The sequence below is a fragment of the Zootoca vivipara genome, chromosome 2 (genome assembly GCF_963506605.1).
Source record: "Zootoca vivipara chromosome 2, rZooViv1.1, whole genome shotgun sequence".
Taxonomy (NCBI): Eukaryota; Metazoa; Chordata; class Lepidosauria; order Squamata; family Lacertidae; genus Zootoca; species Zootoca vivipara.
In genome coordinates, this window is record NC_083277.1 from 17,342,355 (window position 1) to 17,367,713 (window position 25,359).

The following is a 25,359-nucleotide window of genomic DNA, read 5'->3' on the forward strand; positions in this document are numbered from 1 at the left end:
GTTCCACAGGGCGGGTGCCACTACCGAGAAGGCCCTCTGCCTGGTTCCCTATAACTTGGCTTCTCGCAGCGAGGGAACCGCCAGAAGGCCCTGGTTTTCTGGACCAAACAGGCCCTCGGCACTGGACCTCTATATACTGTATATAGATTTTGGAAATGTGCATCCAGGTTTTTTTCTTGGGGGCCCCAAGAGAGTGGGGCCCAACACTACCAGTATAGCTTATACCTATATCTGACACAGGTAGGAGGGATTTACGAGAGTCACAAAATGCAGGCATGCAGGAATGGGTGCATTTTAGCCAAAAGTTAAATGCAATTAAAAACAAAAACCGAAAACAAAAACCCAACAAGAACACCAAAATCTACACCCTGGGTCTCTGACTCCTACATCACCAGCCAGCAGTCCCAGCACCGCAGCTGGAGACAGAGCCGCTGGCGACGGGTCCCCCTGAGCCCATCCATCCATCACAAGCCGGCCTGGAGAGGAGGCTCCGTTCTCGGCAGCCACCAGAGGGCTCTGGGTATGGCTTGGGGAAGAGAGAGAAACGCGGCTCTTTCTCTCTCGCGCTCTCTCTGCGTGTTTCCTCCGGGCGTTGAGCTTCCTGGGTGACTCGGATGCAGCTGAGAAGCGGGCCGGATCAGCTGCTCTGGCGGCGCCCCAGCCGGAGTCGATGCCCGGGGGAGACCTGCCGGCCAAGGTGGGAAGGTCTCCGGCTCGCAACGAGAGCCGATCCCGGGCTGCGGGAATGCCCCAAGGTTGGGGGGTATGTCAGGAAGCTGAAGGCAAAAGACTGGGGTGGGTGGGGGCAGTGGAGGGAGGGGCCGAGGCTCATCCTGCTGCCTCGATCGCCTTGCGCGTCTCGGAGCTGCATCCTGCGCAAACCCCCAAAGCTGTGCGCGCACTCGCTTGACACGGAATTGGCACTCCGGGAGATGCTCCCATTCACAAGCAGCAGGTTGGTGAAAGAAGAAGGGGGTGACCCCGCCCCATCCCCGCCCCACACTTTCCACGGGTGGTCTGCTATGCGATGAAGAATTATCGGCTGCCATCAGCCAAGGATTTGCTGTTCACTGGTGGCGCATGAGGGCATGCTTTCGTTTAGTGATTTTTATTTTATTTTAAAAAATTAGTGTTCATACAATGCAAGTTCTGCCGCTTGATCTACGGAGAAGGCAGTTAACACGTGTAAATGATAAAGCTGCAAGACGGAATAAGAATGGGGTCGCTGTAACAAACCAATGAACCCGGGAAGGGAGCAAAACCCAGGCAGAATTAGAAACAGCAACTGTCCCAATTTTCTTGCATAAAATGAGTTTGTAGTACCTTTTTTTAGGTATGTGTATTTAGTTGACCTATTGCCTTGTTAATCATTTGCACTGCAAAGTGCCATGAATGTATTATTATTAAATTAACTTTGTATCCCACCCTTTGCCCGCAGGTCTCAGGGCAGTTCACAACATAAAATCACAATATAAAAACACAAATACATTATGTTCTAAAATAAACAAAGACTAAGGGCACTTCCACTGTCACTATTTTGCCAGGAAATTTGGGTTTGCGCAATTAAAGCAGATTCAAGCTCTGGCGCAGGTGTGGGAAATCTTTGGCCCGCTGCATGTTTTGCTGGACTACAACTCCCATCACCCACAGCAAGCATGGCCAAAAGCCAGGGATGATGGGAGTTGTAGTTCAGCAACAGCTGGCAGGCAGGCCAAAGGTTGCCTACTCTGTACAACTAATATTTAAACAATCATGGCTATTTGTAGTTGGGAAAGTGACTTGGAAATAGACTGAAAAGTGTGGGATTAACAAATGACACCCCACAAACAAATCTGAATGAGTGCTCAGTGAAGACCAGTCACCACATAAACTTTAGGGTGAATGCTGAATAAATTATTATGGCATAAACTTTCACAGGCTGTAGTTCAGGTTCTCAGTTGCATGAAGTGTAATCCTGCATTGCAGGTTGTTGTTGTTGTTTAGTCGTTTAGTCGTGTCCGACTCTTCATGACCCCATGGACCAGAGCAGGCCAGGCACTCCTGTCTTGCACTGCCTCCCGCAGTTTGGCCAAACTCATGTTCGTAGCTTCGAGAACACTGTCCAACCATCTCGTCCTCTGTCGTCCCCTTCTCCTAGTGCCCTCAATCTTTCCCAACATCAGGGTCTTTTCCAGGGAGTCTTCTCTTCTCATGAGGTGGCCAAAGTATTGGAGCCTCAGCTTCAGGATCTGCCCTTCCAGTGAGCACTCAGGGCTGATTTCCTTCAGAATGGATAGGTTTGATCTTCTTGCAGTTCATGGGACTCTCAAGAGTCTCCTGCAGCACCATAATTCAAAAGCATCAATTCTTCGGCGATCAGCCTTCTTTATGGTCCAGCTCTCACTTCCATACATCACTACTTGGGAAACCATAGCTTTAACTATACGGACCTTTGTAGGCAAGGTGATGTCTCTGCTTTTTAAGATGCTGTCTAGGTTTGTCATTGCTTTTCTCCCAAGAAGCAGGCGTCTTTTAATTTCGTGACTGCTGTCACCATCTGCGGTGATCAAGGAGCCCAAGAAAGTAAAATCGCTCACTGCCTCCCTTTCTTCCCCTTCTGGTCACCCCTCTGGAAACTGTCAAATACCTAGAAGGTCTCAGGAAAAGAACCCCCTTCACCAGGCATCTAAAGGCCAAGGTGGGTGGAACAAGGGAGTTCTTAAATATTGGCGTGGTGTTGCCGTTCTGAGATGGTGGGGCCAGAGACACCAGGGCTGGCATGGAGAGCTTGTGGCCTTCTGGATATTGCTGGACTCTAGCTCCCAGCAGCCCCAGCCCACACAGGGATTATGGGAGTTGTAGTCCCAGGGTGTGGTCCAAGGGGAACATGAAGCCACCACCTTGCTGAGGCTAAGCAGGCCTGGGTCTGGTCCGTGGCTGGAAAGGAGAACGCCTGGGCACCACATGTAGTCTATTTTGGGGCCCATGATGGAAGAAACCTAGGATATAGGTATAAGAGGGGAAATGTCCCTAGTGTCCCTTTATTTATACCCAGTTTGTTGCATACTAACCCTTCTTTCTTTCTGATTTTTCACTAGGCACCACAAAGAGCCCATCCCTGCTACTCAGGTAGGTGTGCAGTCCTGGTTTATAGTTCAGGCAGGCGTAACCAAACTTGGGTCTCCAGCTGCTTTTGAACTACAGTTCCCATAATCCCCAGCTAGGAAGACCAGTGGTCAGGGATGATGGGAATTGTAGTCCGAAAACAACCAGAGACCCAAGTTTGGGAAACCCTGCAGTGAAATGTCTTCGATGCTCTAAGTGCACCCCAAGTTTATCCTGGCAGGAATGAGTCACTGAACTCTGAATATGCCTATCGCTTTTCTGGAAGGTGTGTGGAAGTGTGTAGAAACCAGTCTATGGTACAAAGGTGACATTTAAACGTGTTGCTCCACCCACTTTTGCCTGTGGCCCTGCCCACCTCTGGCATGTGGCCCTTGGAAAGCTGCCCAGAGGGAAATATGGAACCTCGGGTTGAAAATGGTCCCCCGAACCTGTCATGTGGAAGAAAACATCCATTCAAATGTTTGCAACAATGTACAGGTCATATCTTGGGGCTGTTCCCCCCCCCTCCAACCTCCAAAGTCAACGTCATTCACGCGTGGGCAGGAAAAGGGTTAAGAAAACGTGCATTTCAAATTGGGCAGGCAGGTTTTCCTCCAGGGCTAGTTTGATGGATGGGCAAACTTCTCCTTACAGATGCGAGAGGCCTCCGAGACCAAAGGTGCGCTTTGCAAGAGAGCAGGGCCTCGCCACCTGAGCCCTCTGCTGGAATATCATGCAGGAGAATTATGAGACGCTAATCTCTCTGGGTAAGGATTCCAGCGGTGCCAGTGAGGCAATTGTGGACCCTGGAACATGAGGACCTTCTCCTTTTAGACAGCCACGTGCATTACCTTCCACAATTGACATTTTCCTCATTCTGTCGCCGCCATTCCATTCTTTACAAGTCCTTCTACATTCCTGTCGTGTCAGAGCGAAAAGGTAAATAAAAAAATACATTTAGCTGCACTTTGATTTTTAAAAGAAACAGCCTGCGAGACCGCCTGTTTTTATTGCTATGATTATTGCTGAAATATATTACCATAATATAAAGGACTGGCAGTGAAAGCCTATAGGTCTCTAAAGGTAAAGGGACCCCTGACCATTAGGTCCAGTCGCGGATGACTCTGGGGTTGCGGCGCTCATCTCGCATTATTGGTCGAGGGAGCCAGCGTACAGCTTCCAGGTCATGTGGCCAGCATGACAAAGCCGCTTCTGGCGAACCAGAGCAGCACACGGAAACACCATTAACCCTCCCTCTTGGAGCGGTACCTATTTATATACTTGCACTATGACATGCTTTCAAACTGCTAGGTTGGCAGGAGCTGGGACTGAGCAACGGGAGCTCACCCCGTCGCAGGGATTCGAACTACTGACCTTCTGATCAGCAAGCCCTAGGCTCTGTAGTTTAACCCACAGCGCCGCCTGTGTCCCTATAGGTCTCTACTAAGCCCCCAAGAACTCCGTGGGCAAGGGTGAATAGGAAGCTGCCTTTATCTCAAATCAGGCTTTTGACCCATCTGGTTCAGTATTGCTTACACTGATTGGCAGATCATCATTTGGTTAGTGGAATAGCAGAACTTTTGGCAGATAAGTGGATTCCATAAAGACACAGATGGCAGAAAATGTATTGAGTAGAGATTTACTAAGGCATCCATTTTACCGTTTGTTGCTAGCTCCCTAGCAAGGCAAAACTCAGCTCCTTAGAGCAAATCCAGTTTCAGTAGTCAAAAAAAAATACACTGCATGAATATAAATGCCAAAATGAAAGTAAGAACAGGACGGAGGAGTACGTTAGCTCCCTGGCAGGCAGTTGATATAGACTGTCTCCGGGGCAAACGTCCTTGAAGTTTGGAGATACGGTAGTGCAGTAGAAAGACAAGAGTTGTGCCGTCTCTGTGCCCTCCAGAACACTTGAGAACCTTTGAAAGCAGAATGTACCGGAATGTTCTGGTGGCTTCTGCACTTAAAAACTTATTCCCTGACGCATTCGGCCTTCGTAGCCACTATGTAAGGTAGGGAGGAGAGTGTTGCTGCAGTGAAGAGCGTTTGCGCTGGGAGAATGCTTTAGCGTGGGGGAAGTTAGCCAGCGGCATCTCAATGCTCAAAGCCAAACGCACCGGCCAGCCTGCCTTGTGTTCTGACAGCATCTTCTCATCTTCTTGTTAGCAGAAGAGATGGCCATCAGCCTTCCCCGGATCACTGCGCTGGCCGACTCACATCGCAGAGGACTGGCGTCAGGTGAGTCCCATGCAGTAAACGTCGTGCTCCATGAGGGGAAAAAACACACAACAGCAACAAAGGAAATGATTTGCTGTATCAACCCGCATTCTGCACTCAGGGGAAAAATTCTGCAAACTGAATCAGAGGCAGTGATGCTTCCAGACACCAGATGCTGGAAACCTCAGGAACAGAGAGGGCTCATGCGCTCAGATCCTGCTTGTGGGCTTCTCATAGGCATCTGGTGGGCCGCTGTGGGAACAGGATGCTGGACTAGTTGGGCCATTGGCCTGATCCAGCAGGTCTCCTTTTACGTTCTGACCTAGGGGTAAGCCCCAGCGAATTCGGTTGGATTGACTTCTGAGTAGATACAGTTAGGGTTGCCCCATACGTTGGTGGCTCTCGTAACAGCATAGTCTGGCTGTGAGCAGTGGGACTTGCTTCTGAGAAGACCTGTATACGATTGCACTGCAAGCGTCACTTGAGCCACCGTGCCCAGCAAGAAAGAGGGATGGGGCCCTGTTCATGGTACTGAAGTGCCGGGTAGGGGTGCGGGTGGCGCTGTGGTCTAAACCACTGAGCCTCTTGGGCCTGCCAATCAGAAGGTCGGTGGTTCAAATCCCCGCGACAATGGTGAGCTCCCGTTGCTCTGTCCCAGCTCCTGCCAACCTAGCAGTTTGAAAGCACGCCAGTGCAAGTAGATAAATAGGTACCACTCCGGCGGGAAGGTAAATGGTGTTTCCGTGCACTCTGGCTTCCGTCACAGTGTCATGTTGCGCCAGAAGCTGTTTAGTCATGCTGGTCACATGACCCGGAAAGCTGCCTGTTGACAAACACCTGCTCCCTCGACCTGGAAGTGAGACGAGCACCACAACCCCAGATTCGCCTTTGACTGGACTTAATCCGTCCAGGGGTCCTTTACCTTTTTACCTTTACTGAAGTGCCACCTTTGTTTTCTCATCAGCTGGATTTCCACTTTCCAAACCTGACCTGCTCTCCTGGATGGACCGAGGGGAAGACCCCTGGATTCCAGATTTTCAGGAGCCGGAGGGAAGGGAGGTGCCAAGTGAGTCTAGCCCAGGTGAGGAACCAGCATTTTAAAAAATGGAATTGAACTTCAGCTCTCCTGAAGCAGACGTGGTCTATTCTGGCAAGGAATCATAGAATTGTAGAGTTGGAAGGGACCACGAGGGTCATCCAACCCCTTGCAATGCTGTAATCTTTTTACCCAATGTGGGGCTCGAACCCACGACCCTGAGATTAAGAGTCTCATGCTCTACCAACTGAGCTATTCCAGCTAGGTCCGACCTCAACGAGGTGGTGTGATGAGTTGTGTCGCTTTCAGTCACTCGTAGCATTTCTAGGACTGGTTCTCATCTACATGTTCAACACTCAATAACTCTGTTGGTTATCAAGTGGTGACTTGCATGTGTGAATGAGCCATTGCAGATCAAATACCAGACAGAGAGATTCCCTCCCCCGCCCCCCGGCAACTCTTCCCATTCTGGCATTGGAGGATGCAGTCAGATGCCAGTCATTAAGGGCTAAGTGATTAAGTTGTTGGGATGGATTTGGAAGGTAGGATAGCATACTGTACATTGTTTATTAATTATCCTTCCTCTTATTCACTTGAGTAAGATTAGCATCTAGTTTAGCAGAGTTAAGAATTTACCATCCTTTCCAACACTAACATGGAAACTTGGAACAAAGTTGTGTAGCTTTCTAGAGTTATCCAGGATGCCTTTTTGCAGACCAGAGCTTCCCCTTTGTTTATCCGTCTATACAAAATAACAACACAGAACTCTGTAATGTAAAAATATAATACTGTAATATTATTTGCTTACATAAAGTTGCGCATTTGATTCAAGCAGGAAATAGCAGTAAATAAGTCAGGAAAAGTATCTTTCTAAATTACAAAATACATGGTTTAGATTAGGTTTAGATTAGGGCAGGCATCCCCAAACTTCGGCCCTCCAGATGTTTTGGACTACAATTCCCATCTTCCCCGACCACTGATCCTGTTAGCTGGGGAACATGGGAGTTGTAGGCCAAAACATCTGGAGGGCCGCAGTTTGGGGATGCCTGGATTAGGGCTTCCCAAACTTGGGTCTCTGGCTGTTTTTGGACTACAACTCCCATCATCCCTAGCTATCAGGACCAGTGGTCAGGGATTATGGCCGGAGATCCACATTTGGGAAACCCTGGTTTAGATGAAATATGGTGCCTGTGTTCAGGGGCACACAGACCCTGCATCCTTTCCCTACAGCTGCATGAGAGACTATTCCTCAAGTGGGAAGAAGTGATAAGGATTATCCTCCTATTATTATTACCCTTCCTGCCTGGGCAAAGAGAGGATATGAGCTCACAGAGTGCCCTCATGGAATTTACAGAGAACTCCATGTGTCTTCACCCTTTGCTCACCTCGCAAAAGTGGAATTTATATTTTAACTGGAGCATCATTTCCCACATAAGTGATGGTGATGATAATGCAGAGGGCCTTCTTGGTAGTGGCGCCCGCCCTGTGGAACGCCCTCCCATCAGATGTCAAAGAGAAAAACAGCTACCAGATTTTTAAAAGACATCTGAAGGCAGCCCTGTTTAGGGAGGCTTTTAATCTTTAATCAATTATTTTATTCTTCTGTTGGAAGCCGCCCAGAGTGGCTGGGGAAACCCAGCCAGATGGGCGGGGTATAAATAATATATTATTATTATTATTATTATTATTATTATTATTATTATTATTTATTATTATTATTATATCCCAACCATCCCATTCAGTTAAGTTATGGGCGGGAAGATTTCAAAACAGGACTTATACTGGAACAGTGTGATTTTCGCAGCTGATGTTGAAGTTGTAAAACAACGTGAACATAGATCTTTGGGAGCTTTTTGGTAAAAGTTGTAAAACAATGAACCACGTGATGGAGCAATGGAGAACTTTTGAAATAATGATGGGATATTAGCTCTGCCCAAGGCATGATGGAAGCATCAGCTGGGAAAAGATAGACATAACATTTTACAAGGACTGGAAGGAATATCATGGACAGAATAATTGTCACACATAGGAGGAATAAGGACACAGCTTCACCTATAAGTTTATAAATCATTCAATGTGCCAAGATGAATGGATGTCATTAATACTGCAGTTGTTAAATAAGGGGTGGCTATTTTGAATGGAATGTAATTGAGAGGAATAAGATCTTGGAAAGCAGAAACAAATTAAATTATCAATTCTAGCACGTGGAAGGCAACCTAAATTATATAATTTGGCATTCGAATGATTGGGATTGGTAATTGTATGTAATTCGGCATTGTTATAGTGAGGCTACCATGGATTATTGTAATTGAAAATGAATAAAAAACAACAACAGTTAAGTTGTGGTGAAAGGTGTACCACAGAAGGCAGCTCACATTTGCTTCATTTGTTTCATTAGGTGACGAGCGGAGAAGGAAGAATGAGGATACCCATCATCAGCAAGAGGCTTTGAGCAAGACAGACCTCCAGGCAGAGAGCACCCTGGACAGGAGTCCAGTAGAAGGAGAGAGCCAGCCAGAAGGGAGACCGAGGCACACAGAAGCAGCAGAAGGAAAGGCAGAGAAGGAAAGGCAGGCAGCGAGCGCTTCCAAACTCCTGTTGCCCTCTGGGATGCCACAAGGGACCAAGAGGGCCCACCACTGCCCCGAGTGCGGCAAAAGCTTCAGCCAGAAGTCCAACCTCCTCAGGCACCAGAGGCTTCACTTGGACGAAAGGCCCCACAAGTGCGACGGGTGCGAGAAGAGCTTCTCCGAGGCCGAGGCCCTGGCCAAGCACCAAAAGTGCCACGTGGGCGACAAGCCGTACAAGTGCGAGGACTGTGGGAAGAGCTTCAGCTGGACCTCTCACCTGGAGCGGCACCGGAGGGTCCACACCGGGGAGAAGCCCTACGCCTGCAAGGAGTGCGGGAAGGCCTTCAGCGTCGGGTCGCACCTGGAGAGGCACCGGAGGATCCACACGGGGGAGAAGCCATACCAGTGCAAAGACTGTGGGAAGAGCTTCACCGTCAGCTCCACCCTGGTGCAGCACCAGAGGACCCACGCAAACGACAAGCCCTACCAGTGCGCGGACTGTGGGAAGGGCTTCAACCTCAGCGCAAACCTGGCCGCTCACCAGAGGAAGCACCTGGGCCAGAAGCCGTACGAGTGCCCTGAATGCGGGAAGAGCTTCAGCTTCACGTCCCACCTCGAGAGGCACCAGAGGATCCACACGGGAGAGAGGCCCTACCAGTGCACCGACTGCGGGAAGAGCTTCAGCCGCAGCTCCCACCTCTACAGGCACCAGCGGATCCACACGGGTGAGAAGCCGCGCCAGTGCGTGGACTGCGGCAAGAGCTTCTACCTCAGCGCGGCCGCCCTCCATCACTTCGGGACGTCCCCGGCAGGGGGCAGGGATCCCACCAAATGCGCCGAATGCAGCCGCAAACAGGCCGCCCCCAACCCACCCTCGCCACCGCCTCCTCCCTCGCCGCCGGTTTGCAGGGAGAAGCCCCACAAGTGCGCGGACTGCGGGAAAGGCTTCGGCCAGAGTTCGTCACTGGTGAAGCACCAGAGGATCCACACGGGAGAGAGGCCTTACCAGTGCCCGGAGTGCGGGAAAAAGTTCAGCTGGTGCTCGGCCCTCATCAAGCACAAGAGGATCCACACGGGCGAGAAGCCGTACCGGTGCGAAGAGTGCGGGAAGGCTTTCAGCGTCAGCTCACACCTTGAGAGGCACCAGCGTGTGCACTCGCCAGACAGGCCCCACAAGTGCACCGAGTGCGGGAAGACCTATGGGGAGCTGGCGTCTCTGGTCAAGCACCAGAAATCCCATGCGGCCGAAAGCAAGCGTTACGGGTGCGCCGACTGCGGGAAGAGTTTCAGCTGGAGCTCGCACTTGGAGAGGCACCGGAGGATCCACACGGGGGAGAAGCCTTACGCCTGCGGGGACTGCGGGAAGAGCTTCAGCGTCAGCTCCCACCTGGACCGGCACCGGAGGATCCACACGGGGGAGAAGCCCTACCGCTGCAACGAGTGCGGGAAAAGCTTCAGCGTCAGCTCCACCCTCCTGCAGCACCAGAGGACCCACTCGAGCGGGAAGCCCCACAAGTGCAAGGAGTGCGGGAAGCGCTTTGTGGCCGGCGCCCAGCTGCTGACGCACCAGCGGACCCACCGGGGCGAGAAGCCGTACGAGTGCACCGCCTGCGGCAAGAGCTTTGGCTTCGTCTCCCACCTGGAGAGGCACCGGAGGGTCCACACGGGCGAGAAGCCATACCAGTGCCCCGTGTGCGGGAAATGCTTCAGCCGCAGCTCCCACCGCAACCGCCACCAGCGCACGCACACGGCCAACCGGCCCCCCAAGGGAGGGGCGCGGGGAGGGGCCGAGGGTGGGAAAGGGGGCTCCAAGCGCTACAAGGAGCCGGCCCCGAGTGTTCCCGAGCCCGCTCTCTCTATCATGCCGCCCTGGTGGGGTGAGGGAGACAGGAACAGCAACCCGCCAGCTGCTCCCACATGGCCCGAGGTCTCAACTCCCTTCCAAAGCCCCATCCCTAATGCCGCCCATCCTGGGGGTCTGCAGGGATGGGGCATGAAGGGGTTCCTGCCCCCAGATACATGGAGACTGGGGGAAAGCAGCTCAGGCTGGGCGTCCACCCTTGCCCAAGATGGTTGGCCGCAACTTCCCCCCACCTCCTAACTGGGTGATGAACCTCAACTTCCAGATCTGTTTTTGCTTGAGGGTTAGGCAGGAGAGGAAGTATTTGCCTTTTCTCCACCACCGCTCCTCAGCTGATGTTGAAAAAGCACAAGGTAACAGCTCTGCTGGGACGGTACCATTTCAGAATGGGTGTTTTATGGGCGTGGAGGAAAGACTATCTGAGCACTTCTTCACATTAAAGAACAAAACAAAACTCCTGCATGTAGACAGCTAGTGTTTTAGAAGAGGAGGAGGAATCCCAAGGAGGAAGCCGTGGGGAAGCTGCTTGTGGGCCTCCCCCATACAGGCCTCTTCTTATGGTGTTTCCATGTTCTGAGAGGGCCGGATTCAACCAAGTGGGAGCCAGCGCAAGCAGAGCCTGCTGGATCAGGCCTGCAGCTCATCTTGTCCAGCATCCTGTTCTCACAGTGGCCAACCAAATGAAGGAATCCGGCTAGGGCAACCAGGGCTTTGTCCCCAAACGACTTCCCAAAGCAGCTGGCAGGTGGGGTGGGGGTGTCAGGAGAGCCCCCAGAACAGCACACGGCTGGGGAGGGGGGAAGGAAAGTGGAGTTGGTTCCACCTGGCAAGCAGAAACGCTTGCGCTGACAGAACGATTGTGACAGCACGACGCTGAATGACACACAGAGTTTCTTCAATGCAGGGGGTGTTGAAAGGTGCAGCAAATCATGTGTCCAGAGCCAGACCAAGACATTTCGCTGCCTGAGGCAGAGGAGAAGAGGATGGCGCCATCTCAACCGGGAGCTGAGTGTTACTTGAGAGCAGCAGGGTGCATACAGGTCTTCCCCCGGCAGGCGGTTACACAGCTAGGGAACTTGGAAGAAACAGCAGTGCCTCCCCACCCACTTTCAGCATCTACCTCCTTACATAATCACCTCACTTTGCCCAACGGTAGGACCGGCATCTCTTCATGATGAGGCGATACAATCCCTGGTGGAATGTATACCGTGTTCTCCCCCCCCCCCCCATGAGCAGCTGAACTGGCTCACAATGCCAGTTGTTGGGAATGGGCTTAGATGTTTGCAATGAGCAGAGCAGAGGAGGAATGCATATTCCCACCCAGGCATACCTCTGTTCTTGCGGGCATCATGGAAATGGTGTTTTATGTACCTTATTAGAGGTACATAGAATCATAGAATTGTATAGTTGGAAGGGACCCCCGGATCATCTAGTCCAACCCCCTGCAATGCAGGAATCTCAGCTGAAGCCTCCATAACAGATGGCCATCCAATCTCTGCTTAAAAACCTCCAAGGAAGGAGAGTCCACCACCTCTCATGGGAGTCTGTTCCACAGCTGAACCGTGCTAACCGTCAGAAAGTTCTTCCTGATGTTTAATCTGGGCCCCCTTTCTTGTAACTTGAAGCCATTGGTTCAGGTCCTAGCCTCCAGAGCAGAAGAAAGAAAGCTTGCTCCATGTGACAAGCCCTTGAGATATTTGAAGATGGCTATCATATCTCCTCTCAGTCTCCCCTTTTCCAGACTAAACGTACCCAGCTCCTTCAAGCACTTCTCTTAAGGCTTAGTTTCCAGACTCTTGATCATCTTGGTTGCCCTCCTCTGCAAATGTTCCAGCTTGTTAACATTTTAATTTGTTAACGCCCTTAATTTGTGGCGCCCAGAACTGGACCCAGTATTCCAGGTGTAGTCTGATCAAGGCAGAATAGAGTGGTACTATTGCTTCCCTTGACCTGGACACTAGACTTCTGCTGATGCATAGGAGATACCAGGTGCATTTTATGGTATCCAGGGCAAGTACTGGGTGATGGGCCAGTCTGGCCAAGTTCTGCAGAAGCAATGGGTGCTGCTTGAGAGTAAGAAAGAAGCATGGGATTGAGTCTAAAAATGGGGCCCAGCGGTGGCAGTGGTCCTCTGGTGCAAGTCGCCTCTCATGTGAGCATGCAGCCCGAAAAGATCCATGTCTTGATGTTCTTCTGTAGCATGTTGGAGGGTATGGAAAAGATGAGATAGCGTGACCTTTTCAAAGGCCGCAGGGGGAAAGGTCCAGGACAGAGTTGACCCTGAATCCCAAATTCCCACATCCACGCACAACCTTGAATCGCCAGATCCCCACTGTGAGGCTCTTAATCCCAGGGTTATAAGTTTGAGCCCTACGTCGGGTGAAAGATTCCCGCTTTGCAGGGGGCTGGCCCCTTTCAACTCTACAATTCCATGATTCTATATAATCAGCATTGGGGGCGCTTCCTTAGTGGGAAACCAGCCTTGTCCGTTGATGCTCCTCGATTGATCTAAACCTCCTTCTGCCATCAGTTCCTAACAGTAAAGTCTGCCAGGACCCAGCTGAGAAGTCCAGATTTATAATATAGAATATATATCCTAAAGGACTGTCTTTCTCCATAACCGGTTCATTCCACAAATCAGGTCTTTTCTTGGCCCAGCATTCAGAGGATGGGGTTTGAGCAAATTCCCTAGTCTCTTAGGGAAGAGGCTGTTTCCTCTCTCCCACGCCTCATTCTGAGAAGTGTATATTCTCCCGCCTTGGGCACTTCGTTACAGTGGTACCCAGGGTTAAGAATGTAATTAGTTCCGGAGGTCCGTTCTTAACCCGAAACCGTTCTTAACCTGAGATGCGCTTTCACTAATGGGACCTCCTGCTGATGTCGCGCCACTGGCGCACAATTTCCATTCTCATCCTGGGGCAGAGTTTGCAACCCGAGGTACTACTTCCGGGTTAGCGGAGTTTGTAACCCGAAGTGTTTGTAACCCAAAATATTTGTAACCCAAGGTACCACTGTATATCCTAGCTGATCACAGGATTGCTGCTGACCTGCAAAAGACTGACCAGCTCCTTTGCCTTTAATAACAGCCCTAGAGGAAGAAATCAGCAGGTGTTGCAAATTGTCACAGCATGGGACATCGAGCCCCTGCTTAAAGGGGCAGCTATAGAGCTTGTTTGGAAAGACGGGACTCCCCTATGAGGTAAGAGACAGGCCTGAAACCTGTGATTGTGATAAAGGCAGGCCCTGACCATGTGCAAAAAGCCAGGTCCTTAGTGCTGAGCAGCCGCTGCTCATTGCCCATGTGACACCTGGACTTTTTAATAGAGCTAAATAAAAGAGGTAAAGGACCCCTGGACGGTTAGGCCCAGTCAAAGGCGACTGTGGGGTGTGGCTCTTATTTTGCTTTCAGGCTGAGGGAGCCGGCGTTTGTCCACAGACAGCTTTCCGGGTCATGTGGCCAGCATGACTAAACCGCTTCATGGGACACCGTGACAGAAGCCGGAGTGCACGGAAATGTCATTTACCTTCCCGCCACAGCTGTACCTATTTATCTACTTGCACTGGTGTGCTTTCGAACTGCTAGGTTGGCAGGAGCTGCGACAGAGCAACGGGAACTCACTCCGTTGCACATATTCGAACTGCTGATAGCTAAATAAAGAGATGCTCAGAGCCGTGAATTGGATTGCAATTTCATTGCAAGGAGTTGGACTAGATCAGGCATCCCCAAACTGCGGCCCTCCAGATGTTTTGGCCTACAACTCCCATGATCCCTAGCTAACAGGACCAGTGGTCGGGGAAGATGGGAATTGTAGTCCAAAACATCTGGAGGGCCAAAGTTTGGGGGTGCCTGGACTTGATGGTCCTCAGGGCCCCTTCCAACTCTACAATTCTATGATTATCAACCAGAGGCCGTCGGGATGGGGAATGGCAACTGTAGAGGACTTACCACAGGCACACCCCTGAACATGTAGTTTCAGACACATAACCATGAGCACTAGAAACTTCTTGAAAGTAAATAACTCGGGATCCAAGAGGTTTGGGCTTAAATCTCAGCTTAGTTACAAACTCACTGGATAGCCTTGGGCCAGTTACAATCTTTTAGACTCACTTCCCCATCTGTAAAATGGAAATCAGGGTGACTTGCCTCACAGAGTTAAGAAAAAAAAATCCTGGGCAGGACTATCCTCCCTGCCTTTCATCCACTTCTTCCAGTTTTCCCTCTTCTGCCCAATTTAGGAAATGATGCTGGAGCAATGACAAGGAGACTCTAACCCTGCGCCTAAGACCTACTACGCCTGAATGATGTCAGCAAAGAAATCTTATGGCAACAGTTGTTGTTTTTTGGGGTGGTGGAGGGGCTAATGAAAGCCCCAACCAGTTGTGGTTCTGCATCCTTTGCTCTGTACCCACCCTTCCTTCTTCTTATTTTCTATTTTTAAATTATTGTGGGGAAATCACAATGTAACAGTTGTCTGAAATGAACTCACTCTATTTGGAATTCAGCACTACAGAATTTTTTTAAATCACTATTACAATTATTATACTATATGCTGCTATTATTATTATTATTATTATTATTATTATTATTATTATTATATGATATATAGGTGAACCTCAATAAAGGAAGACAACATCATCCTTGAAACTCTGAATACCCTCCTGCTTTTGTTTGGCCAGGCTTCTAACAGCTTGGTAACAGGTGGAAATAAGGGAGATGGAAGGTTTTTCCTGCCACTGCTTCCCCATATCATGGGAAACTTCCCCTGTTGAACTTCTGTTGGTTAACTCTTAAAGGCACAGAGACCTCCTGGATGGCAAACTAGCCTGGTTTTCAACCAGATGTGTTCCTTTGCGAGGGGAGGAGTGCCTATAGTTGGGGGTGCGAGAGATCTAGAAGGGAAAACATTGTGAAAGGGAGTTCCCCCGCCCCAGTGGTCCCGATCCACCCCCCCCCCGACACTGCTTTTAAAATAAATTAACAGTGCAATCCCTCTATGCACCTGCAATCCTACGCCTCTCTCAGTTGAGAGAATCTGAGGTGGTTCAATGGAAGCAGGACATGAGTCCGTTAGTTCTTCAGGTATTAAGACTGTATCTTATTGCTTTAAGCTTGGCAGCGACCCTCCGTACTTGGGTTGTAATATTGCTGAGTACGAGTAGCTGACAGATACCATGCTTGAGGCAGCGGAGGCTTCTAGTGGTTGTGTGAAACAGATGACAAAATTGCATGTATGTTGTGTTGATTGAAATTTTGAATTCTACCACCTTGTAGTCGTGTTCTCTGAATTTATTTATTTTATATTATGGCTATGGGTGTGGGTGTGGGGTTCCCCCCCCCCAAAAAAATTGTATTTTGTTACAAGAATAATTTGATACAGGTTTATTGTACTTACAGTGTGGCGCAGTGGTTAGAGTGCTAAAATAGGTTCTGGAAGACCAGAGTTCAAATCCCCACTTGGCCAGGAAGCTCACTTGGTGACCTTGAGCCCGTCACTCTTCTCTCAGTCTAGCCCTACCTCACAGGGTTGTTGTGAGCATAAAATGTTGCTGGGGGTGATGTCCCGTACGGCCACACCCTGAGCTCCCTAGAGGAAAGGAAGGATATAAAATGTAATAGAGAGTGTGAGTGCATACAAATTGCTTTGAGAACTTTTGGATAGTAAAACGGTCGACAAAATGGAAATAAACTAAGAAAGCCTAAATGCCAGGGAGCAGGGTCATTTCCTACAGATAACTTGGCCTGTGTAAATAGGATAGAGAAATTCTCTACAACAGCGGTTCTCAAAGGATGTGGCAGAAAGATTCAAGGACAAAGAGACATTTAAACATTTTAGTGTTGCATGGTATCAGAATAATTTATTTGCAGAATATGGATAGATACCTTTTCAAAACGAGAGCAAGAGCATCAAGCCATACTCTTAAAAATCACAAGCGATGCTCTTCTAAATCAAGCACTACCAGGGGTTTGTCTCTTTTTTTGTTTTCCGATGAATTTCTATCAATTTTTAAAAAAAAAATCAGCGCGGCGCAGAGGGAAAAAAAGTTTGAGAACCACTCTGCTCTAAAAAGTACAATAGCAGCGGCAGCAGCAATTAAAGGAAAGCTGAAGAACCCGACTGAAAACGAGGAAGAAAGCGTTTAGACGAGGAACGGGGTGAAAAGAGAGCAAAAGCGGCCGCCGCCCACGCCATTTCCCCGCTTTGATTTTTTTTTCAAGGCAATCGAACGACGAAGCCGGAGGAAAGAATGCGGGAGCCTGATTGGCCTCGGATCGAGGCGGACCTGAAGGGAAACCGCGGGGGGGGGAGCCGGGAAGCGGCGCTCGGCGTCCGGCTGCAACTCTGCACCTATATAATCATTGGAGGGGGGGCGGTCAGCTGGGGCGTGAAGCGAGGTTTCTGCAAGGTGTCCGGCATGCAAGGGCGAGTGGGGAGGCTGGAGGAGATGGGGGCAAGGATCGTGGCCCTGGTGCAGGGCGCCGTCGCCCTGAAAGAAGACTTGCAAGCCGAACTGGGTGAGGAGCAGCGCCTGATTCTCCAGGGCTCAGTTACTGGGAAGAGCTTTTTTAATCCCTTTCCACAGCGGCAATGCTTCAGGGAGGGGGTTTCAAGTTCGACGTCTTAAAAAAAAAAAGGTGGATTCCTTCACCTTCCTCGATCGGAGTTAGGAGATCCCTTTTCTCTTCAGTTGACTCATTCACAGATATGTAAAGGCGTAGTTGGCTAATGAGGCAAATGCACTCTGCACATGGGCAGATGAGCTGTTGGGCATTATGATTAAATGAAAACGGGGTCGAGACTGAGCCCCTTTTTGGCTATGGACGTACATTTTTACTGTTGTAGTTGTCATTGAAAACTATTTAAAATGCAACGCAAAGCTAAACACTTGCCATTCCCAAAAAAAATCTCGGGAGTGAAAGGCCAGGGTAGGAGGGGGCATGCCTTGGCTATGGGTCCTGCAGCTAAAATGATGGGATCTTTAGAGTTTGGTGTGTGGGTGTGTTGTATTTGTTGGTCTGTTTGGTTCTGAACATTTGTTCTCAGGCTCTGAAATCCTCCTTTTAAATCTGGCCACCAAAAAGAGAGAAAGCCAGCAGAGTAGCTGTTTCCAACTTCTCATTAGGGTGTGTCCAGTCTGCTAAGCACTTGGAGACTTGGAGCTCAACTTGGTACGGAGCAATAGATGCTCGTCCTAGCCCAGGAGTTTAGGCCCAATGAAAGCCCCAGTTTTTAAAACCCAGTGGAAGCCCCAGTTCTTCAAACTCACTCCGGAAAGGCCAGTTGCCTTACATTTTCTATTCTGTGACTTACCCATCAGCTAAGGGAGGAAGTGGGAAAGGGCCCATTTCATTAAAAAAAAGAAAAGAAAGCTTACTAAGAGGAGACGGTTACCTTGAGTAGACCAATGCCTTTAAGGTCAGCAAAGCAGGAACTGGGACAGGTGTGAGCCATTGGGATGAAATCCACTAGGACAGAGGTTTTCAACCTTGTTGAGTCCATGGCTCTCTTGGCCAACTACATTCTTTCTGTGGCACCCCTGTGGGGCTCAGAAGTCCAGTAATGTCACCCCCTTCCCTGCAGAGCTGGCAACCTCTTACCATTTTTCAAACACCCTCTTTTGTGGAGGGCTCCCTTAGCCTCCTCTCCCCTCTCCTTGGTAGTCTTCTGGGCAGCTGCAGCTGCCACCCCTGGTCTCTGAGCTGCCCCCCCCGCCCCAAAGAGAGGTGCCTCCTCACACTGCCCCACAGGGGCCTGGGAAGCACCTAGCCCCAGCCCCAGAGGGAGCTTGTAGCCAGGGCTGCTGCAACAAACAGCTGTGCAAGCCTTTAGGAGGGAGGGACGCAAAAAGGCATCAAGTGGGGGGGGGGAGAGGAACAGAGGCCAGTGTTGCCTGTAGCATCCCTATCATTCATGGCACCCCAGGGTGACACCGAGCACTGGTTGAAAGCCACTGCACTAGGATGTTCTCTTCCACAAGCTCCTTTGTCATGAATAGGAAGTGGTCAAAAGTACTGCTGTTTACACAGCTTGGATTTTGCTAGGCAAGATAACTTCATTGTGGTGAATTGTTATATGCTGGTTTGTGGGATGAAGTCACTCTTGGACTCCGAAGCTTGAGGAGCAAAATCTCGCAGGAGGGACCCTTCAAATCCTTCAGGGATTTGACTGAGTGCCAACAACAAACTGCCACTCTACTTCCTCGGGAACTTTGAAGGTTTCATACCTAACTTAGCTCACATCCATTCCATCCATTTAAAGCACATGGCTTCTCCAAAAATAATTGCAGGGAGCTGTGGTTTGCTAAGAGTGCTGGGAATTGTAGCTCTAAGGATAGATTTTTTTGGGGGGGGGAGAAATGTGCTTTAAATATATTGTGTGGATATGACTTAAAGAGAAATGAATAGTGGCAACGGACCTTGTCACCTACCCCCTCTAAGCCAAGAGAGCCAGAGGACTCGGGGATGTCCTTTCTGTTTGATGTGATGTGAACCTCCGTGAATTCTGCTTTGTGTGTATGATGTTCTCCAAATTGCTGCCTTCCTACCCTTTCCCCTCCCTCAGTCCAGATTTTCTTATACAAGGGATACTCCAGGGTGGATAAACATCAATGATTTTTTTTAAAATTAAAATTGGATTTTTAAATTTTAAATTGGATTTTTAAATTTTAAATTGGATTTTTAAAATACAGTGGTACCTCGGTTTACAAACACAATTGGTTCCGGAAGTCTGTACTTAACCTGAAGCGTACTTAACCTGAAGCGAACTTTCCCATTGAAAGTAATGGAAAGTGGATTAATCCGTTCCAGACAGGTCCGTGGAGTACTTAAACTGAAAATACTCAAACCGAGGCGTACTTAAACCGAGGTGTGACTGTGAAATGCTTTTGGAGGGAAAATCTTTCTAAAGATAGCTTTCTATTTAAGTTACATTATAGTCCTAAAGCTATTCATCATGAAATAAGGATTTGTTTTAAGTTTTTCATGTGTGCTAAAACTCAGTCTAAGGTTTGTTTGTTTTTTAAACTGTTTAACCACATCAGTTAACAAACATGGATACATATGCTATAATTGTTTTAGTTAAATAAATTGTTTAAATTGTTAAGGAAATGATTATTTTTCTCCTTCCAATAAAGTACAGAAGAAAAGTTGTCCAAATATAAACAGTTAACTTATTAAACCTCACAATAATTTCATAGTTATCTGTCAAAGTATTTCTAATAGTATAACCAAATCAGTACTTTTTGATATAACTGTAAAAACTACTCGGAAAAATTATTATTCCAAAAATGAAACCTTCATCTGGTTGTAAATATTAAGATTATACCAGCAAGAATGAGTCTTTCTGGGGAAAAAAGATTTAAATCAAGTCTTAGTGACTATTGATTTAAATTGATTTGATTTAAATCAAATGCACCCTGGGATACTCTGAAAAGGAGAAGGTACGAGAAAATCTGGGACAGAAAATATGGAAAGGCGGGGATTTAGAGGAGAACGTCATGTGGACAAGAGAGAATTAACAGTGGTTTGGAAAGCTTACTCTCCACATAAAACACAGTAGGGATAAGCCCCAAATCAAATGTGCAGCAGTCATGGTCACCCCAACTATTAGGCAAAGGGGGGCAGTAATGACAGAGGGGGTGGTGGTAATGGTAATCTCTCCAGCTGTTGCTCCTGAGCTCCCCCAGTCATTCTCATCTGTCAGGAGGACAAAGGTGTGCATTGTTATGCCCTAAGGCCAGCCTAAAAGGTGCTGTCCAAACATCAATGTTGAAATGAGAATCATCTGTGGGGGAAGCATTGGGCTGGGCCCGCTCATGCCATGACTGCTTTTTCTCTCTCCCCAAAATAGGGCATGACTTTGCGTACCAAGTACATCAAGTCAGCTCTCATGGGTTCCCTGATGAAGGAGCACATCAAAGTCAGCTACAACCGGCGCTGTCACCCCTGCTGCCGTCCCTGTCACCCCTGCCACCGCCGCTGTCACCGCTGTCACCACCGCAGCCACGGCAGGCAACTTCTCCTTCAAAGGCAGCCTCTGGGATGCATCTGGGCAACGGCAGGGAGCAGCACGCGCCGGTGCTCGGTAAGAATTCTCTGCTGGCGAATGTGGATTTGGCTGACCGAGAAGCCAAATGGCTTGGCGGGTTCTGTGCTTTTCTCCAGTGGTGTAGCTAAGGGTGCAGACACGCTACAGATCTAAAGAACATCCTGCCCACCAGCCCAAGAATCCTGGGAACTGTAGTTTACCCCTCATAGGGCAACAGTTCCCAGCACCCTTGACAAATGACAGCTCTCAGGAGTCTTAGGTTGTTTAAATGTGTGGTGTGTATGCAACCTAACCCACCCACCACCCACCCTCTGTATATACATAAGGGTCTGGCCCTTCTGTTTCAAGTGTATCTGAAGAAGTGTGCATGCACATGAAAGCTCATACCAAAATAAAAACTTAGTTGGTCTTTAAGGTGCTACTGAAGGATTTTTTTTATTTTGCTTCAACCTAAGTAGAGTCAATGGTATTGTGCCCTCTCCCTCTGCTTGCCTTTAGGTGGCCATGTTTATACTTATAAGCATGCAATTTGGGTGATTAGCAACCCCTGTATTAATTTATCCTTCCCCAATCCAGTGCCCTCCAGAAGTTTTGTACAACTCCGATCGAGCCCAGCCTGCATGTCAGGTGGCCCAGGGATGATGGAAGTTGCAATCCAGCAATTCCTCCCCCCCCTTTTTTAAAAAAATAATTTTTATTGATTTTCCATTAGCATATATATGCAAAAAAAATCAACAAATCTTAAAACAAGAATATCCAAAAAGAAAAAAAAGGGGGGAAAGGGAAAGAAAAAGAAAAACATCTTATTTATATCATTTATCATAACAATATAATTATGGACTACCCCCCACTCGGTCCCTTATATATACCCATTTAAGCAATGTTCACATTAATATCTTAAACCTTATTAATACTTACGCTTAACTTTTCTATTCTACTTTACACATAACAATTTTATCGTTTTTAATAATCCACTTTCCAAATCTAATCATTTCCACTTTCCCATTATTTTATCTTATATTTCTTCCCTTTGCTTAACATTTTTTTACCAGAAATGTATTATAATTCAATTCTTAAATTTTCTATTTCCCTTTCTTCTATATTAGTATTTAAAACCATCCCCCCTTCTGCTGGAGCCAAATTTCCCAGACATTTCAGCGAATTCCTTATGTCATACCAATTTCAGACCGTTTAAATCCATCCATTATAATATCCCATAATTAATCACCCCATTCCCTCCCTTTCCCAACATAACCACCAAATTTGTTTCCACATCTTCTGCCGCCTCTTCAATACGCAATCCAGCAATTCCTTAAGGGAACCTGGATGGGAGAGGCTGCTTTGAGAGCCCGGGTCTGTAGTAGTTGGACTAGGTGGACCTGATTCATATCCTCGTTCAACCTAATAGGGTAGGATAAAATGGGTCGTTGGGAGGAGAATCATGCCAGCGCTCAAGGCAGCTTTGGAGGAACGGTGGGATATAAATGAGTTTCTTCTTCTGCGCAGATGCCGTCCTGAAGAACCAAGAAGCTCTCCGCAAGGTCTTGATGAACCAGGATGCACTGAGTAATCTTGTGGACAGGCTCCAGAAGACCTTGTCCACCATTGAAGAGAGGCTCCAAGGCATTGAGCAAGAGATGAGCATCCTTTCTCAGTTCACCCAAGAACTCAACCAAGTGGGGAATGAAGCTAACTGGAGCTGAACAGTCTCACCCAAGTAGCCCAATGACAAACCTGGTTGCCATCCAAAGCACCTGACTCTCCTGTTTCAGCTCTACCACAATTCTCCCAGCACCTACAGAGAGAATATGCTGTACGATACAAAAGCAAAAGGTTCTCAGTACTCAAGATCTGATCTTTACAGACAAACACTGCTGCAGTTAGAAAAGATTTCAATCTGGTTTGTGTGTCTCTCTTTTCCCTTGGATGAAGATGTGATTTATCTTACAACATGATCTGCCTCAATCTAGCCTTATTAAAAACCCCAGTTTGATTAAAGAGCCTCATGGTTCTTCTCTGAAGAGGCCTCTTGATGTTGAGTCGTCAAGTCTGGAATGTGCCCAGCTGATAAAACTCGAGCCTTCCACCAGAAATAGAAATGTAAACAGCTTCCTTTTCTAGAGATGCCTGCTTCTCTGCTTTTGCCCATCTTCATCCTAAATGCGACATGGAAAACCTCCTAGTGAGGGTGTGCTCACCTTCAAAACTCAAGGGTCAAGTAAGAAATGTGAGCCAAATGTGAGATTTGTAGCTATTGGCTCCTTCTATTCTCAGCTTGGTTCCCACTTCAACCATGATAGATAAATGCAAGGAAGCCAATGTTTTTGGACATGATCTTGAACATTGCAGTGCATTGAACTCTCGTGTGCATCAAATCCCACTAGTGGGTTTTAATGTCATAATAATCTGAGTGGGTTTTTAATTCACAATACTCCAGATGGTGAGCTCACGGGTTTTGGGGTTAGCACTGTTGCACTTTCCGTAAGCTTACAGTGTGAGATAGCAAATGTGCTCTCGTGCAAGGGGTGATTCCCCCCCTTCATTTTACTGAAACTATTGTTCGAGTGCTTTGGAAGAATCAACGCAATACAGAGACCTATCGCTGTGTCCGATGCCAGCCTGCTGCTAACAGTGGTCGTATCCCATGTCATGTACACTGCAAGTGCCGATTGGACAAACCGTTGTTTAGAAAGCTTCATGTTGGGTATGGTTCTTTGAGTGGCCTAAATAGTGCTGTTAAGCTGGGTCACAAATCAGAAAAGTAAATTTTGCTTGCAAGAAAGAGGGGGGTGCTCCTCCCCAGGTCTTTCCTGCCCGTCCCCTCCTTGAATGAATGGGAGGCTGATTACAGATCCCTCCTTGCACTAATCAAATTAACTTCAGTTGATCTTGCAGCGGAACCATTTGTTATTGTTTGTAGGGGTTTATTAAGCACGGTTAAATTTCATAGTGAGTGATTGGTACTATAGCCAAGCCCTCCCTCTCCTATGCCAGCCTGAATATTTTTGGAGCACCCACCTGTGTAGAAAAGGACTGACAGATTTGTCTATACTGATCTTGAATGTATTCATTTGCTCTCAACCCCCATCCAGCTCTTCTTCTTCTGTGGTGGTTTGTACCTGTATACCTTTGTGCAATACTTGGCGAAATATGTCAAACAAATAAAACTTTCTTGCATACAAAATGTCTGCAACGGTTCAGAACGGTCCATTCAGAACGGATTAAATTCGTAAGTCGAGGGACCACTGTAATAAGTAAAACTTTAAAAGTAGCCTGCTAGCATGTGAGGCTAAGCTGCAATGTGCCTGCCAATTCCTATGACACCTCCCCCACCCCCAGACTATATCTCTCTCACTTGCTGCTTTCTCCTGTGTGGGTGGAAGAAGTAGACTAGAAACTTTGGCAGAGCTCTGTCCCTGGGCCCAGGGTGCTGGAAACTCCCAAAGTATTACCATGATGCATCCTAATATCGACATGAGAGAATGCAGCCCTCTCAGGCCAAGAGAGATTCGTAACCCCTGCCTGTTACATATAAGAATTCTAAGGTCCCAAATATACCGGTAAATGTTCATGAATGTACAAGGCAAACACATAAGTATATAAACCATGTGTCTGAAATAGTTCAGGAGAGCAATCCTGAAGCCATTTTGACTCTCCCAAATTGACCTCAAATTATTTCTCTGCAAGGAGGAAGGAAATGGGAAAGCCTCCCCATTGTCTTTTGCTTACAAATCCTGTCTTAAGGGCATATTTGTGTATGAGCCTGTGACCTGGATTCAGGAACTAAAGTATTAACCATCACCAAAGAATGGTCAGGCTGCCCAGGTAATGCAATCAGTGACCATTATCGGGTATCCTAGCAGACAGGAATTCTGCTGTAGAAGGCCTCCTTCTGTGATGTATGTATGATGTTTCAGGTGGTGGTGGTCTTGGGCTACAGAGATGGCAATTTCAAAAGTCTTTATAAGGGATTGTGCACCATCATTCAGGGTTCTCTCCTCCTGCGTGTGGGGGAGTGAGGACCCTGTTGCAGCAGTTTAATAAAGATCAGGCTTACTAGCTGCTTTGCTTCTCAATATACCATATTCTGGTCGGCCTCTGTTGTTTTCTCCTACCGATAGGGAACCCACTACGGCAGGGGGTCCCCAAAGCCCAGGGGCCGGATGCGGCCCAATCACCTTCTCAATCCGCCCCATGGACGGTCCAGGATTCAGCATGTTTTTACATGAGTAGAATGTGTCGTTTTCTAAAAAATGCATCTCTGGGTTATTTGTGGGACCTGCCTAGTGTTTTTACATGAGTAGAATGTGTGCTTTTATTTAAAATGAATCTCTGGGTTATTTGTGGGACCTGCCTAGTGTTTTTACATGAGTAGAATGTGTGCTTTTATTTAAAATGAATCTCTGGGTTATTTGTGGGGCATAGGAATTCGTTCATTTATTTATTTTTTCAAAATATAGTCCGGCCCCACACAAGGTCTGAGGGACAGTGGCCTGGCCCCCTGCTGAAAAAGTTTGCTGACCCCTGCACTAGGGGCTCTTGGAT

The 25,359-nt window shown here is 48.1% G+C and overlaps 2 protein-coding genes and 1 non-coding gene across 9 annotated transcripts; 2 read left to right on the forward strand and 1 right to left on the reverse strand.

The window, feature by feature from the left end:
• Window positions 1-615: 615 nt before the first annotated feature.
• Window positions 616-16,091, forward strand: LOC118080956 (zinc finger protein 345-like). 7 transcript variants are annotated; one of them, XM_060270838.1, is made up of 7 exons: window positions 856-955; window positions 2,634-2,677; window positions 3,078-3,108; window positions 3,739-3,851; window positions 5,251-5,322; window positions 6,266-6,382; window positions 8,736-16,091. In XM_060270838.1, exons 4-7 carry the CDS (start codon window positions 3,818-3,820, stop codon window positions 11,006-11,008), a joined length of 2,496 nt encoding a protein of 831 aa, XP_060126821.1. In that variant the 5' UTR covers window positions 856-955; window positions 2,634-2,677; window positions 3,078-3,108; window positions 3,739-3,817; the 3' UTR covers window positions 11,009-16,091. The 7 variants fall into 7 exon arrangements, with proteins under 7 accessions (XP_034962909.2, XP_034962911.2, XP_060126821.1 ...); XM_035107018.2 differs by lacking the exon at window positions 2,634-2,677 and having other exon boundaries at window positions 616-955; XM_035107020.2 differs by lacking the exon at window positions 2,634-2,677 and having other exon boundaries at window positions 616-955; window positions 5,254-5,322.
• On the reverse strand, window positions 6,527-6,604 carry TRNAK-CUU (transfer RNA lysine (anticodon CUU)). Its single transcript has one exon. It is a non-coding gene; the product is annotated as a tRNA-Lys (tRNA).
• LOC132591602 (uncharacterized) lies at window positions 16,083-23,985 on the forward strand. Its single transcript, XM_060270872.1, has 3 exons — window positions 16,083-17,282; window positions 20,617-20,850; window positions 22,321-23,985. The coding sequence occupies exons 1-3, from the start codon at window positions 17,015-17,017 to the stop codon at window positions 22,515-22,517; spliced, it is 699 nt and encodes a 232-aa protein (XP_060126855.1). The 5' UTR covers window positions 16,083-17,014; the 3' UTR covers window positions 22,518-23,985.
• Window positions 23,986-25,359: the final 1,374 nt, after the last annotated feature.